The 21,377-nt window shown below is 39.7% G+C and overlaps 1 protein-coding gene across 1 annotated transcript in view; it reads left to right on the plus strand.

Annotated features, from left to right (window-relative positions):
- The window catches only part of LOC124548682 (neurotrimin), a gene marked incomplete at its 3' end in the record, with an annotated part of 1,196,053 nt that overhangs the window by 570,872 nt on the left and 603,804 nt on the right, over nt 1-21,377 (plus strand). Inside the window, exon 4 of the mRNA XM_047125186.1 lies at nt 18,644-18,747. Within this exon, the coding sequence (XP_046981142.1) occupies nt 18,644-18,747 (104 nt within the window). The remainder of the gene's footprint in view (nt 1-18,643; nt 18,748-21,377) is intronic.

A 21,377-nucleotide genomic window follows, 5' to 3' on the forward strand; every position in this document is an offset into this window, starting at 1 on the left:
CAATAGTAAGTGAAAAAATCATGAAATTTCACATGTAAAAAAATTTATTATTTTACGTTTTTGAACTTCCACTGCTATGAGTATGAATCATGAACGCTTCCTGGTCATGCTTTCACAGTTTTATGAATTTATTTGTAAAAGTATATACAGTAGAAATTAAAATGTCCTGTGGTGCCTCTCCTGCTCCAAGTTGAACTTCCCCCCCCCCCCCCCCCCCTCAAAAGCAAAATCCTAATCTATTGAGTCTACTCACGTGATTAGGATGGGTACTGGAGACATGAAATAGACTTGAAACTGAATAAGATTGTTTTCTTAGTTCAACTTGAAAAGTTAATCAGAGAACTGACTCGTGATGATAACGTCTTAGGATTAATGGAATTTTCCGTCGTTGTTTGGTAGAACATGATAACAATATTAAATTTGACAATACTTCCTAATGCTTTCCTGAATTCTATTTATTGGACTAGGAACACATTTCCGGCTTCTTTGGCCATCTTCGGTGACAACTGAATGTTTCAAACACACATAAACATGATGTGCGACTTACACAGATGTTATTTGTGAAGAGAATGCAGAAATGACATACGGTGTAGGAAAACATTACACTTTTTGTCACATAGAAAAGATTACATTCAATAAAAAAGATGGGAGACAATTTTTTTATGTGTAGGTACATTTAACAACTGATGGGAAATAAAATGAATTTACAAACTGAATCTAGTGTTTGTTACAGAAAGCTAATTTATAAAAAGGAAAAAGGAACTGTCTCTGATCAGTTACTACTAAGCTAGCACTCTGTGTCATGTGTTTATTGATATCCAGTAGGGTCATCTTTTTGTTTTTCTTAGCATAGTGTAAAACTTCACATTCTACATCATATGAATGGTTTTCTGTCAAAAACTGATCAGCAAAGGTTGAAAATTTCTTCGTTAATCTCCAGGTTCTATCATGTTCAGGCAATCTAAGAGCCACAGCTTTGCCAGATTCGCCAATATATGTGTACATATCTACATATTGTCACACTGTACAAATAATATCTGTGTAAGTTGCACATCATACTTATCTGCGCTTCCCACCGTGAAGCCAAAAGTCGATTCGTGATCAAATAAAAGCAATTTCGCAGAACAATCAGAAGCGTTGTCCTAGTTAGTAGTATAAAGTCTTAGACAGATCCGAAATCTTCGCCTCATCGTAGAGTAGGGAATATGTTTGTTACAGCAACACTGAAACCTTTTGTAAATAAGAATATATAGAAAGTTCCCGTCAAGTGGGATGTAGCTGATCGATTTTGCACATTAAACTTCAAATCTTCAGAAACAAATAAAATTAATATGTAGGATTTTCTTTCAGAACATGGATACTGAGCTGAAGTAATAAAATTTTTGTTCTTCATTACTTTTGGCTCCAACAGATAAAAAATAGCTGCGTCGGTAAACTCCAGCCAACAGATTATCTGTTATGTGATAATTGTGGATTGTTTTTGACTCTAAAGCAAGATAACGAAACGTCCCGGAAAACAGGAAGAGTCCCGATTATTCATGATAACATATGCTGTCATGAAAATATTGTTTAAAGGCTCTCAAAAGTCCCAGAATATATTTTATGTTTTATGAAATTCTTTTAGTTTTTGGAGATTTCTTTCAATCAAATGGCGTACGACACGATAAATTAATACATTTTACCTTATTTCTCCAACCTTCATAGTCCACAGTATCAGTATTAATACACTCAAACAATGATTTATTTTGAGCGGTTCTGTGACTGGAGAGCAGTTGTTTTGTCCTAACAGTGCTAGGCGTTAGAACTTGAGAACATTTACCAAAATTGTCAACTTGTTGCACCACTTGCCACTTTCATTGTCAGATAGTGTATCTGTTGATGTTATATCAGACAAGATATACCAGCAGCTTTTTAGTAGAATTGTTCCCATTGTGATGCAAAAGCAACGTCGAAACGTTACTCTAAATTAAATGACAATTACTACAAGTAGCTGCCTTTTGTTCAGTATGCAACATTTTTAGTAGTATCAGTCATGGTGGACATTCTGACATAGTTAATCACATCAAACCCAAGAAACACATTAACAGGTTTAGTGCACCGACCTGTAGTGAAACACTACAAAATTATTTTGTAAAACCTCAATCAAGTCAAGACCCAAAAGTTTGAGCAGGTGAGTTTACACTAGCCTAGCACACGCTAAAACATCATCGAACCTGTGCATGTAGTTATTGTACTAATAAGCTTAATAGTTTTATTCAGATGTTTCATCCTTTAGGCCGAAACCGATAATCTGCGAACAAAAAGTTTGTGACCATAGACGTAAGTTAAAGGAAATTCATCTTCAAAGTACCCTGACACTGTAATAACTGCAAGGTATTTGTTTTCAATAAAGCGCATAATACCAAAATGGAAAGAATATTGTCGTTCGAGAACATCAAGTGGACTGATGAAAATAACAGAGTAGAAATGTACTCGCTCGAAACAGTCCTACAGATCCTGTACAACTACAACATCGACTGTACAGAGTTGCACCTCTTTGTCTCAAAGAAAAAGACTCGTTTCAGAGGGCTGCAGGCGGTGAAAAATACCATTTTGTCTGAAGGCAATCAACCCTATCCACAAGCGCTCAGTAATATTTAAAACATATGTTAATTTTATTTTCTTAAAAATTCCATGGTTATAATATTTTGAGAAATCATTGCAAAAATTTTATTATGTATGTTAAATATCATTAATTAAACAGATTTTGTAAAATATATTAGGGTCAATTTGCTTTATTCTTTTTACTAACAGTAGATCAGCTGTAATCAGGTTAAGAAAGTTTTATTCACAAAAAAATAATATTAGAAAATTTTAAAAAAAAAGTAGTTACATTTGTGGTGGAATGTCACTGGAGGCCAACTCCTTGTATCCTGATTTTCTCCAAAAAAGGTGTGGTGGAGGTGATGTAGGGTGACTTTCATTTTTCTGAAACTGTGTCAATGACTGAAAAATCAATGTGGCATTATAATTAAATTTTAGAACTAATTTCAAAATAACATGCAAAGAAAGTTTAATAACAAAAAATGTGATCACAATTTTGCGTCATGAAATAAAAAAAATTCAGTATTTTTCTTTAGCACTAAAATCTGGGTTACCATCTTTTGTTTTACCATGGCGACCATTGAGGCCTTTATATCGCTCCTGTCTGGAGCCTGTGTATTGGGAGAAAGACTCATGCATGCACAGCGACAGATAGTCTGAAGCGGGTTCAGTCGAGTACGTAGTTCTAATTTTCATCCACCAGAGTACAGTAGCGGACAGACACATTCAAGAAACAGGTCAAGAAAATGTTCTGTGAATTGTTCTGTTTATTTCTCGAAGGCCTTTTAATTTATTTATGTTTGTACAGTTTTGTATTTGTTTTTAGTAGTGTGAATGATACGTGAATGTGGTCTAAAGTAAATACACTCCTGGAAATGGAAAAAAGAACACATTGACACCGGTGTGTCAGACCCACCATACTTGCTCCGGACACTGCGAGAGGGCTGTACAAGCAATGATCACACGCACGGCACAGCGGACACACCAGGAACCGCGGTGTTGGCCGTCGAATGGCGCTAACTGCGCAGCATTTGTGCACCGCCGCTGTCAGTGTCAGCCAGTTTGCCGTGGCATACGGAGCTCCATCGCAGTCTTTAACACTGGTGGCATGCCGCGACAGCGTGGACGTGAACCGTATGTGCAGTTGACGGACTTTGAGCGAGGGCGTATAGTGGGCATGCGGGAGGCAGGGTGGACGTCCCGCCGAATTGCTCAACACGTGGGGCGTGAGGTCTCCACAGTACATCGATGTTGTCGCCAGTGGTCGGCGGAAGGTGCACGTGCCCGTCGACCTGGGACCGGACCGCAGGGACGTACGGATGCACGCCAAGACCGTAGGATCCTAGGCAGTGCCGTAGGGGACCGCACCGCCGCTTCCCAGCAAATTAGGGACACTGTTGCTCCTGGGGTATCGGCGAGGACCATTCGCAACCGTCTCCATGAAGCTGGGCTACGGTCCCGCACACCGTTAGGCCGTCTTCCGCTCACGCCCCAACATCGTGCAGCCCGCCTCCAGTGGTGTCGCGACAGGCGTAAATGGAGGGACGAATGGAGACGTGTCGTCTTCAGCGATGAGAGTCGCTTCTGCCTTGGTGCCAATGATGGTCGTATGCGTGTTTGGCGCCGTGCAGGTGAGCGCCACAATCAGGACTGCATACGACCGAGGCACACCGGGCCAACACCCGGCATCATGGTGTGGGGAGTGATCTCCTACACTGGCCGTACACCACTGGTGATCGGCGAGGGGACACTGAATAGTGCACGGTACATCCAAACCGTCATCGAACCCATCGTTCTACCATTCCTAGACCGGCAAGGTAACTTGCTGTTCCATCAGGACAATGCACGTCTGCATGTATCCCGTGCCACCCAACGTGCTCTAGAAGGTGTAAGTCAACTACCCTGGCCAGCAAGATCTCCGGATCTGTCCCCCATTGAGCATGTTTGGGACTGGATGAAGCGTCGTCTCACGCGGTCTGCACGTCCAGCACGAATGCTGGTCCAACTGAGGCGCCAGGTGGAAATGGCATGGCAAGCCTTTTCCACAGGACTACATCCAGCATCTCTACGATCGTCTCCATGGGAGAATAGCAGCCTGCATTGGTGCGAAAGGTGGATATACACTGTACAAGTGCCGACATTGTGCATGCTCTGTTGCCTGTGTCTATGTGCCTGTGGTTCTGTCAGTGTGATCATGTGATGTATCTGACCCCAGGAATGTGCCAATAAAGTTTCCCCTTCCTGGGACAATGAATTCACGGTGTTCTTATTTCAATTTCCAGGAGTGTATGTAGATCGTTGTTATACTGACAAACGCTGTACGAACTAGCGTCAGAAATTTTTTAGACAACGTGAAGGCAGACGACGGGGAGTTTTGTATCATAATATGTTAAGTAGGTTTATGGTAAAAGGAAAGCTAATTCGAGTGCAAATGAAAATAGTTAATAACGTAAAGTATAAACAAAGTATGAGAACGTTAAATATTTATTTCGGACAAAAGTACAATTCGAAAGTGTGTTATTTGTTGAGTGGTTAGTCATGAGAAGGGTGGACTAACACGTGAGAATAATATCTTTCAATTGGTCTTAAAGAAAGCTGATGAATCAGAACGGAGTATTCTTCGCGCGCCATTTCTTTTGGAGACAGAGAATGCTTCCAGCAGTCTAAGGTAGTCGGTGCCCAGCCTATCAATGGTACGGTCGTGTGTAGTATGAGCTCCGAAGGAAGTTATAGTTTGCCGGTCTTAGTTGTGCTTTATTCCTCAAAAGTGCTTTAAAGTGAAGGCAGACTTATTCCAGTTTTTTTTTTTTTTTAGAAAGTACAACTTTTAAAGTAATTTTGTGTATGAGAAAAGACAGTAATTCCGTGTGGCATTTTGAGCAGATCAGTGACCAGAAACTTGAGTGCATTAGACACCGATAAACTTAATAGTTTGGCGAGCATTTTCATTTAAGAACAATCCGTGCTTAGTAGCTGTTCAGATTTCGGAAAATACGTTACCATAAACTTGCTAAAGTGAATGAAAGGGTTTGTGCATGACTGTGTTAGAATTAGCACGGGCTAGGCAGTAAACGTGTTCTCGTAATTCTCAACGCCAGAATATACCGAAGTTTTGCCAATATTTCCGCTTCCATTCAAAATTAAGACCTTTTGCCGTTTTTTAGAATAGTTACGTTGTATGTAGGCTGGTGCGGATGCAGTACCGTAGGTTTCTGCTCGGCTTTCCTGCCGGCGATCTGCTGCGACGTCACAGGTAGTTGATGGTTATCCCAGTAAGGAACCGCGCCGCCGAACCATGACGCCTGTTTATCATAGTTCCTTTGCAAATTTTATACAATTGGTTAATCCTCCTAATGTTCAATTTAAATTTCCTGTGAGACACAGTTATAAAACATTCTGGCTATATTTCTTCAATTCACCCGATTTACGTTTCTACACACTGACATTTTGACACTGAAAAGTCACACGATCTCAAATATAATACAACAAACAGAACTGCGACTTAAATTCATACGATAACGTGCATCCACTTGCAACAATTACTTCCTCACCACCACAAGACTGTTACAGACAATTTGGCGCTGCATCAACTGTGTCACATTTTTGCTGTTTTCATTATATCATATCCTTGCCGCATTCACCAATGCTTATCCATAAAACAATCGCTCGAGAACAGTTGGTCGACTATATACCGATTCTATAAATAACTTTTAGGGTTCATTTATTTGTCTATAAATAGGTAATTACAGCTAACAGGCATACTTTTGTGATTGTTCTAGTTGTCGCTGGAAAAGTGCACGACATATATAAGACCTAGACACACGAATTTTTAAATGCCAGTCACACAAATAAAAGCTTTAGTTCAGTAAAAAAGATAAAAAATCGGACCCTCTGAAAATTGTTAGTATTTACATAGAGCTTTGGAATACTGTACATTTAGTTATTCTCATAAATTGAGATGTGTCTAACAATAAAGATAATAACTAAAAAGTATTTTCATCATCAATTTGTAATTATTTAAGATAAAATATTTTTAGAAATTATCGGTTAACTTCACACCAAGTAACGCAAGCTCAAGTTTCTGCAAGGGCTGATGTTTCAGGAAATTTTTCTTTTTGGTAAACTTATGTGTGTGTGTACTCGTTGTATGTGTAAATTATGTAAAGATGACACTTAATCTGTTTTATCACGGGTCGTAGAATGCCTATGAAATTTACGTTTGTTGGTAATATGGGTGTTTATCTGGTATTTAAGATATGTAGCGTCAGCCAATAACCAGACAAGGGTATATCGAGAACGTGTAGAAGTTAGAGATGTAACATATGGTTAATTAAACTAAACATTGATCTTGTGAAATGCCAAGAAACTATTGTTTATTTCCAGTTTTAGCCATCCTGGAACCTCACATCAGTGTCCTGTCCACTGGGAATCTCTTTGAACATATTGTTTAAGTAATCTATTGCCAAGCGCTTGGCGCCTGTTGATCTCATTTGATGGTAACGAGATCTGTCTGTTTAGTTTTGGCACTGACAATTTTGAACATCAACAGTAAAATTTCAGAAGTACTGTACAATACGTCACAGAAAAGTTTTGAGGTAAGGAGGGAAAAGACCATCGTGGTTCGACAACCATCTTAGGAAGCCGCTACGACGGCAAAGAGAGCTTCACTGTATGTTTAAACGTAGTTAAAGCTTCACAGACAAACAAAAACTAAATAAAGGAAAAATTAGCTTAAGGATGACTAGGTGTGAATGGTTCAACAAATTCAACAGAAAAGTTCTATCTGTAGACTTGACAAAAAAATCATAATTAGTTCTGGTCACATGTTAAATCAGTAAACGGATCGAAGGCATCCGTTCACTGACAGTAATTTCAATGAAATTGAAGATAACACTGAAAAAGCCGAAATACTGAACGTCTTTTCTCAACAAATGTTTCACATAGCAAGATCGCACGGTAGTTCCTCATTTAAATCCTCGCACGAACGACAAAATGGCATATCGAAATAAGTGACCAAGGGATACAAAAGCAACTGATACCGCTCAACATGAATTGCTATAATAATAATTATAAAAGGGGGCAATTTTATTTACGCACTGTCTTTTAAATAGATATGATGTTATCTGATACTAATGCAAAGAAACGTAATGAAGCTAAAATGCTTTCAATTCTTGCTATGATTTAATCTTTAACGTTTAATATCTCTCTTCCTGTTAATATTTAATTAATTAACTTACGTCGTTCAGATTTCGTAATGCTGACGGCGTTAAAATTTAAAGTTGTTCAGTCCCTGGTTTGTTTTCTTTCAATTGTTGCGAGCCAGCGATGGTGCAATGCCGTTCGCTTTCAGGTCTACAAATTTATAAAAATCAGGTCCAGGAAACACTTTTGTGATCACGGTTGCGATTTAGACGGTATTCGCGTAATTGTACTGATTAAGAGTTATCGTTTCCGAAAGATTCAGGTTCGATTAAAGCTCTGTGCACTTCTGCGCGTATAATGAAAATATTTCTAACACGTCACGTAACAAGAAGTAACATGCGAATCACAACCGTGGTCAAACAAAGAAAATATATGAAGACATAAATGTTCTTCGCTGTTATTCAGGACAGGTTCAGATTAAAGACCGCAATTTTCAGTCTTTAGAAATCACAAGACGGTACACTTTAGAGATATTTGTTTTGAATAACTTGTAGTTACCTTTCCTTCAATATGGTGATTGTTCCCAAGGATTATCTCTCTCTCTCATTTTTATAGCCTTTATACATTCACATTACATACATCGAATAAGAAACTTTTCTTTCTCTACCGACCAGTACGAGAACAAAATCCTCCCTGACAAAATGTCTTACATAGAATCAGTTCTCACTTAACAATCATATATAGTTTCGTAGTACAAACAATGTTAGTTTATTCCGTGCACTAGAAAGTCTTTGATTCACTGAGCACAAAAATTAAAATTATAAAATTATAATTACATTTTTAATATCGTCAGTTCTTCTATATATCATGAAAATAAGGTTTGGCATCGTCGTAATATTATTTTTCATCGTTGTAGCACTATAAACAGAAGAAAGGCCACTGATCGTGAGAGCATACAATTTCGATTTTGCACAGAGTATACGAAGGAATTTGTCCCTCCTGCAGCAGCAGCGTACCGCAGGTTTATGGAGGAGCGAAGCGTTTCTAATGATTGGAAAATGGCACAGGTCAGTCCAGTTTCGAAGAAGGGTCGCATAACAGAGGTACGAAACTGGTGGCCTATGTCTTTGACGTCGGTCTTCTGTTGTAGAATCTTATGTTCGCGTGATGTGACATTTTTGAAGGCTGAAAATCTCTTCTGCAGAAATCAACATGGGTTCGGGACACAATGATCTTGTAAAACCCAGCTGGCTATGTCCGCCCACGAGACCCAGAAAGCTGTAGATACCGGCGCCCAGGTAGATGCCGTGTTCCTTGACTTTCGGGAGGCGTTCGACACACTTCTGCAGTACCGCCCAAAAGCCGGGATGTGTTATTCAGCCTGAACCGCGCTGACTTGATTTCTACCGTTCAGCTGAACACACAGGAACGACCCGGCTTGTGCATACGATGCGCGTGTCTCAGCATGGTGTACACGACCACAGCGCGCTCCACTGGCAATTGTCGGCTGTATCTGGCTCGCACACCACTGTTTGTTTACAAAAACGGACGCGCATATAATCCCTACGTCATCTCTATTAAACGCAGCTTTCCTCCCTTGTCGCGTGCTGGTCGTCTTGTTCAAGACAAAGGGGAAAGTTCTATGTCCAGTCATTAACGACATCACCTTACAAATGATCCACTACAACAGTCCTCAAGAGGAGGTAAATGTTATTTCATCACTCTCACTTTTTAGTAAAACCCTCATGCCAGTCCTACTTGATAACTGTTTCTGTTCATAGTGGAATCTTTATAACATGTAAAATACAAGACTAGACAAGAAGGTGCAAATATCTTAACTGCAGGTAACGCAGGTTCCCTTGCAGATAAAGTTAATCGAACGAACGCATTCTTAAGAGACAGCACCCTTGTATTTACATTACATAGAACATCACAGAAAACACTTCTAGTAAATTAATGAGAAATTCGCAGAACCTTGTAGATAACACAAAGTTGAAATACAAGAGACGCGAACACGTACACCACGCGGACACAACCTCATGCCCCCATAAATATGCGCGGCTTCTGAGAATTTCCTTGTGTAGCTTGTGTAGGTTCTGAGAAGGGAGGAAAGTTATTAAATGCCTACACGGAAAAATTTCTTTTTTTAACGACGGGGTACCTCGAGAGGCCTTGCAGAAATTGAAACTTGCGTTTATTAGCATTTCAGTTTTCTGTGCATATGCTGGTGATAAAATACGACTTCAGCCTGTTGCGTTGAGAGAAGCGTACTAGGATGAGCTGGGCGGCTTCTTCGACCTTTAACCTTACGAAGCATTCATGTATTTCCAGCACCCACTCACAGGCACGTTTGCAGGTTGACTGAATCAGCAACGAAGGCTCCAGAATTCAGATAAGGATAACCGCGAAGTCGCAATCTCTGCGGCAGTAGAAACCTTTCAGGAAAGACGCTCTTCGGTGCCAACCTCCAGACTTCCTTTCCATGCTTCGGTACTTTATGGTGTCGCAAATGCCTTTCGTAACATAGGTTTTCGCTTTACATCATAACTGATTATATGCAATTAATTTATCTATTTACTTTAAAACAGTTGTTCTTTATTTACCCGCATAGATAACTCTCTTATGTTTCACACGACATCAGGAACACACTGTTCATGTTTGTTTCTGGTGGACTCACGCCCTTTGTAGTCATTTATAGACTTCTAATTTTTGGAGTCCTTTCCGCGGTACAGTTACTATGTAGCATTGGGCCTTCGGAAACGTTTCTGAAACTGATGGCAATAGTTTTTGTTACTGTCTGAAAAGTAACAGCAAAGAAATAGTTTCCGTGAATATGTAATTTAAATTAGTACAGGGAAGAACTAAATTTTTTCAGCGTGATTGTTATTTTTTGGTGATATTTCATGAATGATTAGAAATATATATGTCGATTATTATCAAAACAGATCTGAATTTCTAGTGTATCTTTTCTTTTCTGCTTCACATTCTTTCTCAAATTCCACTTTGCAACATTGCACTGAACTGCTTTACTCTGGGATTCATTCGGTAACAAGCACTGGCATCGTGACAAGAACTAGTTGTAACACTACATGCGATTCTTCTAGTATTACAGAATTTCTCACAAAGAAATTTATTTACTTAACTATATTGGTGATGAAATTTTGGCTGAACCTTCTAATACAGTACAGTAAAACAGTTCTATTAGTTACCAACATAAATATCACACAACAGTGTTTCAATACATCAAACTGAGGCATAGGTGGCCCGGGTACACTGTATTATACTCTCTATGAGCTGTTCAAAATTGGTGAATGTCGCACTTCGAATAGCTGGTGACACACACTTCACAAAATAAGGGCACCTGTTAGGAGAATAAACTACCCAAGAATTCCTAGACCACAGTGCGTCTAGGTTAGCCATTGTGACCCTCAAATACATTCAGTTACGACCATCGCTGTTGTACACCACTGCGAACTCAGTGAGCGCAGTGTAAACAAGTCAGCACAGCAAGCTCGCATCAGCTGCGGCGTTGCTGTCTACGAAAACTACGGTTCGGCAGATTTGGTACATTACATAAATGACGTAGTAAATGGTAGTCTTACCTATAGTATTGGTAGGGAAAGACACATAAATGAATGTGTGAGAGAGGAACTGGGAGCAGACGACCCCTCTTTGTTTTTTTGTTGGTTTGCTTGTTTTACACATAATTAGAGCCGCCCATTGTACAGTGGTAGTACATTGCGTATTTTACATCCTTACAGAATATAAATTACATTATGTACGTAACGAAAATTAGTTGATGGCGTAACTTCCGTACTTTTATGTAACAAAGAAATTACTTTTGATGCAAATGTAGTTTACGTGCACGAACATATATAATCTACATAATTATTGTTGTTACTTTGTACTCAACGGAATGTTCTTCATCGTGATGAAAGGCAAGAGTTTCTTGTTATTATTTATAAGTGCGGAAGTAGTTTATGAACAATGGAAACATTTTTACATAAGCTCAACGAGGTACCCAAGCGATGATTGATATGTTTTTGTTTTGTTCTTTTCTAAATTTTATTTACTTATTTATTTATGTTGAGGTGATTGCCTTTCCTAGTAGTTTACGTTAAATTTATATTTTTATTTTTACTACAACGTTCCTCTATTTCACGTTACAAATCAACAATTTTCGAATTAAACATTAATTAAACATTGAAAGTATCAGTTTTTCTACAAGTACCGTTTATTTTTAAGTAACAGACAGGGGGAACGAAAACGTCCGTAGGCTACCCAACCCTTTACATGTCATCTCCCACTTTCTAGACGGTTCACCGGGGAATTTCTAGGGACGCAAAGAAAGGGATCGGAATACAGCAACGCCTGATAGGTATGCACTACACCTAATGTACAAGTAATGCGGTTTCGATCTCAAAAGACCAAAGCACCAAGGAAACATTCCGTAGTCTAATCTTATTTACGATAGTCCACAGTAGCCTACTGTCCTTTTACAATTCTAGTCGGCTGTCGGACTTTACTACGGCGCCCATTACCTGGTGGCCAATAGTGCATCACAAATTTGTGTTAGAAGAGAGACTGTGTAGGCTCCACATGCCTTCACTTCAAATTTAGAAAAAGTATTGGAGCTAAAGTTAAAACTTAAGATTTTTCTGATATTGTCTAGATATAGTGTTAATGAAGGGCAGCAAGGTTTGAAAATTAGAGAAAGATATTGCAGATGTGGAATTAAAAAGATAATCTGCCCTAATTTACTGTCATTTAAATAAGACGACAGTGGCTGGCATTTCTTCTCTTCGGCAATATTGTTGGTTTGTTTGAAAAATGTATTATTTGAATGTTCATTAACAGACATTTGTACCAATATACCTGTAATGTATGCGCCACGAAATTTTGTCTTTGCGTATAGCATTCGTATTTACCAGCTAGCAAAATAAAATAATTGTTAATGCAAGATATACAGTTAACGACTCTTTAAAACATATGAATCGCGACCGGAAATATTGTTTGAATATGGGAAACCATCTCTTTAATACCATAAGCCCATTACTGAGAGAGGTATCGCTAAACAATTATTAAACCTGGTGATTAGTATTTCAGAACACAACGTATAAGATCCTTCACGTTTCCATAAAAGTCTATGTCGGAATAGACTGACTAGCTTACTGCTCTATATCTCGTAGCTGGATTCCATATTATGTGCATTACCGCGTGCCCTAACAATAAAACTGAAGTTATCGTACAGAAACACTTGCCAACAAAGAAATCGTGTTTTAAATTACAAGAACAATATGCCCTGTTTTTGCTAGATAATGCGGCCCTAAATCCATATCTGATTTTAGAATTTCTACCCCGCCTCAGTTTTCTTGTAATAATGATTTCTGGTAGATGATTACAGCGGTCTGTGTCGTCCCGCAACAAGACTTGCAAATACGAAACACTAACAAATCTGTTAGTGCACAATAGTCACTAAGAAACGAGTAACGTAAGAGTGAACAAAAATGAAACAAAAAAATAATAACGAAGAATATTCTTCATGCTTTCCATGAGACACAATGCCTCAACAACGTCACTTTATAAGAACCAGCAATAATGTACAATACTGTGGTATTCCTGATGCCTAGATGACGGTTTTTCATTTATCAGATATCCTGATGAAACCGTTATCCATGTTCGTCGTTAACAACACCACAGTCATCCGGTAAGAAGTTCAAATTATTACTCAAGAAATATACTACAAGTGACATGTTAAATTCCATAACGTGATATGATCTCAGTAGTTCTTGTAGATATTCCGATATTTCTCTGCTCTAAGATTGGCGAAGAAGTTCTTACAGACATTTGTGAAAGTACCCATGCCATTCTTTCAAAATTACTCAATAAAATAAGGAAAAATTCACTAAACATAAATTCTCTACTTTGAGGTCCCACAAACAGTCCTTCCTGACTTTCGTCTGGTCACACGGTAGTTCATTCCGAAAACACGAAATTTTCGCATGATTTTCTTTTCTTTCCTCTCTCTGGTACCGCAGTGGCATATAAGGCGATAGTGCCTTCTGTACCCGAGCTGTATGCAAAGAAGAATTGCGGTTGCCTCGAGATTTCCAAGTACACGCCATTTGTGTATTCAGTACTGGATAAATATATTTTCTACGTGTCTCATTCACATTAATTACTCGAGCAATCAAAACAGAAGGAAATTTGTTATCGTTGTGGAGAAGTGCTTTCAGATTAACTTTGCTCTATTCTGTTAACAAGCGCCTCTAATTTACACTGGAGTCATGTCTAGCAGCCTCCATAACAGACGTGATATTACTGCTCAGAACCATGTCAACTTCCTCGAAGAAATATGTAAAAGAAACAGAATAGCGGTCAAGATAAACACTCACTTTCCTACTGGGAGATTATCCGATGTACAGGCTCGGTCACAACACAAAGTAAACGAACACTTGAAGCAAACAAAGCGTTAGAATAATTACCGGAAAGGATACATACGAATACAAGTGGGTCTAATAAATATGATTTACCCAAATGACATATAGCTCAATAGTCTGTGCTTGGGTGGCGTAGTGGGCCACCCAAGCACAGTCTATTGAGCTGAAGATTAGGGTTCGCACAACTGCACGGATTATCTTAGCACGACTCCTTCCTCAATCCAGATTCCCACTCACACCTCAGTCCCACTTGCTATTCCCCCCAAAGTCTTACAGCATTGCAGAGGCCCTCCAGCTGCACTGGAAAGGGACCTCAGCATCGAACGAAGCAAGAGACCCTGCCCCTAACCCAGGCACAGGTGCTGTAACTAGAAGAACCTCTATGGTTCCAGAGACCTTTTTCAAAACTCAAACATCTATGATGTATACAAGGTGTTCGTAACTCACTGTTACTAACTGCTAGGACTAGTAGAAGGGAGTGAGTAGGTAATATTTTGAAACGGACCCATGTACGGAAACGATCAGTTTCCGTGCTAGAACCATTTGAAAACATGTTGGCAACGCGACCACTTTTATTAAGAATTGATGAGACACGACGCAGTACATAACTTGTTTTACAGTTCCACTCATTAACAGCCAAAGAAATTACCCTTGTACTCGTTCATGGATTCTCTTCAGGGTGATACAAAACAACCTCTTCCAGTTCGGGTGTATGGCATGTCCTCGGATTCAAGTGGCTCTAAGCACTATGGGACTTAACATCTGAGGTCATCAGTCCCCTAGACTTAGAACTACTTAAAACTAACTAACCTAAGGATATCACACACATCCATGCCCGAGGCAGGATTCGAACCTGCGACCGTAGCAGCAGCGCGGTTCCGGACTGAAGCGCCCAGAACCGCTCGGCCACAGCGGCCGACTCTCGCCTCGGAGCACCACAGTCACGCTGACGGTGAAGGTATCTTTTCTCGAAGCCGTTGCGTAGTTGAGGCGAAAAGGCAATGCGATGAAGCCGGACGTCGTGGAGACTGATCTTGATAAAGGCGACCAGCAGCCGTTCCATTACCGTGACCTTCGCCATTCAGTAGGACCATATTGTTGTATTCTGCGAATGCATGCCTACGATGTTGCTCCATTACTCACAGACACGCGAATGAGGCTCGAACCAAATCAGAGAGGTTGGGCGGACGTCAAACGATATCTGCCGATCCGACCTATTACTTATGACAAGTAAGCAGACATACAACAGTTAAAGATGTTTTGCGGAGAAGAGGCTAAGCAGTTTTTTTCCCAGCTGCCAAAACTGGAAAAGGCCAAAAGCGTAACAAGAAATTGTGTCATGAAAATGACACTGTTTTTCTAAACCAATAAGTGCAAGTGCTAAGAAACAGACCCAGGACAGAAATGAATAAACAATGAATGAAACTGTATGGGCCTACAAAACTTCGATCTGTTTATAAAGAATTAATTCTAGTCAATAATTTTCTATCTTATGACTTTTATGGTTTTTTCGTAACTAAATTATTTTTGCCCATTCATTTGTTACATTATTAATGGCATCTTAAATGATACTGGTAGTTAGTTCTAATTGTATTAGGTTTAACAGAGTTAACAGATTTACTGACATTCCCCCTTTTATATTGACCTACCCCCTTTTCCCCTACAAAAAACTGAAGTTATTCGATATAATATTTCCCTTAGGTTGTTACAGTACGTTTACACAAAATGGTTGTAGTGGTATCTAACGACTATAAGGAAGGCTACTCTTAACATAAATTTTAAGAGGACTGGCTGAAAACTGCATTTGGTACAGAGGGTTTGGTGTTAAAATCTACTTTCCTGAAAAATTAAGAAGAACTGTCTTCTGACTTACCCTCTTTTTCCTGTGGACCCTATATATATATATATATATATATATATATATATATATATATATATATATATATATATATATATATAAGTGCAGACTGCAGAGACAGACGAATGAAAATATGTACCTGGATCCGAACCCCGGCCTCGGTACAAATTTTCATACGTCCCCTCTGTCTGCAATATACATCAGAGATGTATGAGACTTGGAAGAGGTCTCTGGAACCAAATAGTTTCATTTCACTGAAGCACCTACGCCTTTGTTCAGGCAGGATTCCCAGTTTCGTTCAAAGCCGAGATGCTATCCCAATACAGCTGGAGAGCCTCTGCAGTGCTGCTCAAGTTTACGGGGAATACCAAGTGGGCTGAGGCATGAACGGGAATTAGGATTGAGGAGGGAGGCGTACTAATGTAGTCGGTGCAGTCGTGCAAAGCCACTGCGGCAGGGTGACGCAATGTTCATCGCAGTGGTTAGTGCGTGGGAGACCCGGTTTCGAATCCCGACATTAGTACAAACATTCATTCATCGCTTTCGTCAGCGTATATACACCATTTACCCAATTTAGAATATTCCAGGTCCAATCAATGAATTATTGGTAATCAAGATTTCGCTACACTTACGGACGCTGCCCCAGCACTATAAATGCTTTTGAGCTATAAAGCACACTTTTTAATGTGCTATCAGAAACTCTGTGTGGTATTTCTACTATTCTTTTCCATTTATATCCTAAAGCTATGTCCACCCACGACCAGAACGCTACAGCGTAGTTATCCACCAAATTATACACGCTCAGTAAATGCAAAATGGTTTAGCACCTTCCAGTCCAGTTGTTCAGATACCTGTACTCTGCCCACAAATATATTCATTCTCTGTTATATCTGTGGCGTCTTGTGTTAACTCAGTATTCAAAAACACACTACACCATCGCCACTTTCAGAGTTTCTATGAAGTCTGCCGCTTGTGTCTCGATAACTTTCTTCTGGCCGTTAAAAAAAGCAACATTTGCTGTTCTTCTGCTCATAACACACATGGAAAGTACAACAATCTTTTTCAGCATCATCTAACTATGGAGGTAGAACAAAACATCTGCATCTGTCAAGTGAACGTGCATCATCATACGATAAATAAAGAAATATAATATCCCTTTCCACTCACAGTGATCATACGATTTCACTGTATTTCTTCAGTGATTACAAGATGTCTACGAATGCCCAAGTGGTTCACAAGACACTGCTGTGTTGTGTTTAACGCGTAAGTCCATGGCAGGACACAGATTTCCAACAAGCGTAAAATGTTTAATGTGTGTTGTAGCTTCTTATGGTTATTCATTCTTGAAAAATTTAATACTTTATGAAATATGATTGTGTTGTAGGTACACTTAGCGAACATCTAGGATATTAGTGTCTCCTGTAGGGAATACTTTTAAAGGGTTTCAAATGGATTCACTGGGAGCGGATGCACATGGTTACAACTTTATATTTGTGATGTAATTAGTTCTATTACTTCTAGATGCCAGGATAATCAGATGAAGAGATCCTTGTGTAATATGCCTGATGAGAAACTGTTTCTGATGTTTTCATGTGAAGCTCACAACTAAAATTATTACAGAGAATGTAGCCGATACAACTGAATACTTCGTAGTGACTCGGGAAGTATCAACACCGGAATGTGGTCCTGACATATCCCTCATTCAGTATCTGAATGCACAAGTAGTTTTAACTATCACGTTTCTGATGTAGATAAAGTTTCATTAGGGTAGAGCTTTGTTGTCGGTTTTAGATGTGGGAATAAGAGAAAGCCAGTAAAAATAAACTGGATAAGCAATGATTCTGACGTGTCTAAACTTGACACAGAATGCAGTATGATGGAGAAATAACACGCATACAATACCGTCAAAAATACCGGGTTGTTATAACTAAACAGCGCCTAGTCACTGTTACCCAGAGTAGACTGCAATTATAGAAACTGGCTAGATACGCTAATGGGTTATGGCGGAACCGATTTACGCTAGAAAAAACTAATCCTAAATTTAGTCACCAGGTTCATATCTGGCGTTGTGAGTGCAAGAGAGACGTATGTAGTGTATTATGAATGGGACGTGGTCGGAAAAGGACAAACAATTAAAAAAAGCATAATGTTGATTTCTATTATTACTAACCGCATAAACAATTTGTTCAATATGAGAACCTGAGACGTCGAAGAGATGCTCTACAGCGGCAGATCTGCACCTGATGACCAAAATTGGAACTAATTTTTTCAGTGTAAATCGGCTCCACATTCACGCAGTAGCATATGTACCAAGTTTCGCTGCCATACGACATTTACAGCCTACACGGGACCTCCGTGAAAGCGACATTTTAATTATAACCACCTGGTTATTTAATGTGTGTGCTTTTTTTTTTTTCTTGCATCAGAATATTCCCTGTGGGCCCACGCGACGCAACAATGCAGCTATCATTTTTTAAAAAATTAATTAAAAGTACATTGTGTTACTTTGAGTCACTGAAAATTTCAAAAAAGAGATAATGCTTGTTTGAAACAGCCCCAGTGTCTGAGCTGGAAATAGTTGTGCACGCCACTGAGGAGACGTTTGGTTGGTGTGTTTCAGAGGCCCAGCTGCCGAGGTTCGCGGAGCCCATTCCCAATGTGACGGTGACGGTCGGCAGGGACGCTCTGCTAGCCTGCGTCGTCGACAACCTGCGCGGCTACAAGGTAAGCCCGGCTGCCGTGTCGACATTGCTTCCCGATTTAAGTATACTCTGCGACATTACGTTTTCTGACAGCAAAGAATTGGCACAAAGTCCATTTTTGCTGATGGAAGCCATGTTAAAAGTGTTCTTGCCGAAAAATTAGGTTTCACTGACACCGAATATGGCTGACAGTGTATTAATCGACAGACCCTTCAAACTTTCTCTATTCTACGATAACTGTAATGCATAAACGGGTATAAAAATTAATCCTGTCAAATTATAGATTATACGAGGGAGAATCGGAATGTCATGTCTAATAGGTTTATTGCCAAAGAGTTTAATAGGTAACAAAACAAAAAAAATCACAACTGAACTTACATCTTTTACCTACTTTTCTAGATAGTCACCAAGGTTATCAACACATTTCTCCCGTCGTGGTACCAGTTTCAATAAGCTCTGTTCCTAGAAGTCCGTTTAATTTGAGAATAACCATCTGTGGACTGCTGATTTCACTTTCGCACATGTGTCTCAAAGCACTCGCCGGCCAGGAATTTCTTTCATGGGACTAAACAGGTGAAAGTCCAACGGTGCAAGGTCCCGACTGTCACAAGCACACTTCTGGCAGACTGAGTCACTCTGAATTTTTTTCGTACTGGAAAATCGGCAAGTTTCCACTCTATAGATGTCTGCTCTGTCTGCGGCATATAGTGCTATACCCACAGCTTATCACCAGTGACGATTCCTTAGAAAAAGTCATGCCCTTCTGCGACGCCACGCGTTAATTTATTCAAGCTTACGCAGACTTGTCATCATTCGCTGGCCCTTGTTGCCTGTCAGGTTCTTAGGCACCCAGCGAGCACTAACTTTACGAAATTTCAACGTGTCTCAAACAATATCGTAGACCGCAACACAGGAAATGTTGAATTGCTGCGATAAGGTTCACAGTTGCACACGCCGGTCGTTCAAAATTGCTGGCTCCGACATTCTGCGTGGTTGCAGCTGTTACCGGCCGCCCAGAGAATGGTGAATCATTAAGGTACACACTGCTCGCTTGGAAGAATGCACAGCACCTGGAGACAATGCCGCAGCCTATACAGTCGTTCCCGCACACGAAACGCATGTCCCTGTGAATTTAAACCAACTTATGCCCTCTGACCCACAGATATCGAGTTACACTTCGCTACTCATCACAAGTTGACAACAGTAATATGCTCACCATGTTCGTTTCGTAGTTGCACATGAAAACAAAATACCCTCCGTAGAGCAAACTTCAAACTATATCATCGTGAAATTTCAATGTTCCAGCTGCAACACCAGGGTAGAAAAAAAAATTGTCCTTTACTTTCCGATCCTTCCTCGAATGTTAGCTTTTTCACATTTTATTTTTATTGCTCATGGCTGTCGTATCGATTTTCCACATATTATAAGCACTACTCGTGCAGTCAGGTATTGAACTGATGAGAACTAAACTTTGGATAATTTAATTAATTTTATTCATTATGACGCATTCTTGTCGTGGACTGACCGCCTAGTTAGATTCTGTAGCGTCCATCACTTCAATTAAGGTTAACTTCGTTACATTAACTAGGCATACTCGTCAAAAATTTTCTATTAATGAAATGCACGCTACAGCTATGGAGTATATAGCAAAGTAGCTAGATACAACGTATTTTGACATCAAACAAGGATATAGAAATAAGTTAGAGGCATACACAAAAGTAAATAAATAGGCGCGCATGCGAGTGTGTCTAACACATCATTCAGCAAAATGGTGCAAGACATGAAATTATGCTCGCTGCTATGCTGCGAGATTGTTCAAATGCACTTGTCTTGGACTTAATCGCGTACAAGTGTTTACCTGCAAGTAAAGCAGTCATCAATCCAAAGATTTTTTTGAACATCAAAGTGCTTTACTAGACGTGACCCTGTCTGGAGGTGGCATGCTGTTGCCTTCCTCCGACCTTTGAACTGACTTAACCAGTCTTTATAGCGACTTACTCCGAACCACAATGTAACTCAGAATTTTTCATTTCAACAAAGTTTATCAGAGGTGAAATAAGTGATACATGACGGACACAAATCCTAGAACTCATGGAGGATCGACCCCCGGAGAGTTTGGATTAGTAGTCTGGCACTTTAGCACTTTTTTATCTCATTTTGTTCATTATTGTCGTTGTATTTGTTTGAGGAGGACGTCCCATGGCACCCGTCCAAGCTCATCGTTGATCCATTCGCTCTGGGCAATGATTACGGAAAATAGCAAAGTAAATTGTCTATATTTTCTTCTGAAAGTAAAGTGAACGATTGCAGCAGCAGTTAAGAATGTTAACATCAGCGGCGGTTTATTCATTACGGTGCCATCTCTCATTGTATCAGTAGGATTATCCTGCAATGGTGATAGCAAGCCTAGCTCAGTTAGGCTATGAAAGCTCGACCTGAGGTCCTGCTTCAGAGTTAACAAGGCCTGGCTTCCTGTTCCGTCTATTTCGTGTGCTGCAGTTAAAGCCCTGACGTGTCGTGTTAGTTTTAGAATGACTACTTCAGGCGTTTATAGGCGTTCACATACATATTGATGCACCTTTTTTATACCACACGCATGATGATGAATTTAGAAAGTAATGCCTTTCAAAATGATTATATAGAATCATCAGT

The sequence above is a fragment of the Schistocerca americana genome, chromosome 1, assembly GCF_021461395.2.
Source record: "Schistocerca americana isolate TAMUIC-IGC-003095 chromosome 1, iqSchAmer2.1, whole genome shotgun sequence".
Classification (NCBI taxonomy): Eukaryota; Metazoa; Arthropoda; class Insecta; order Orthoptera; family Acrididae; genus Schistocerca; species Schistocerca americana.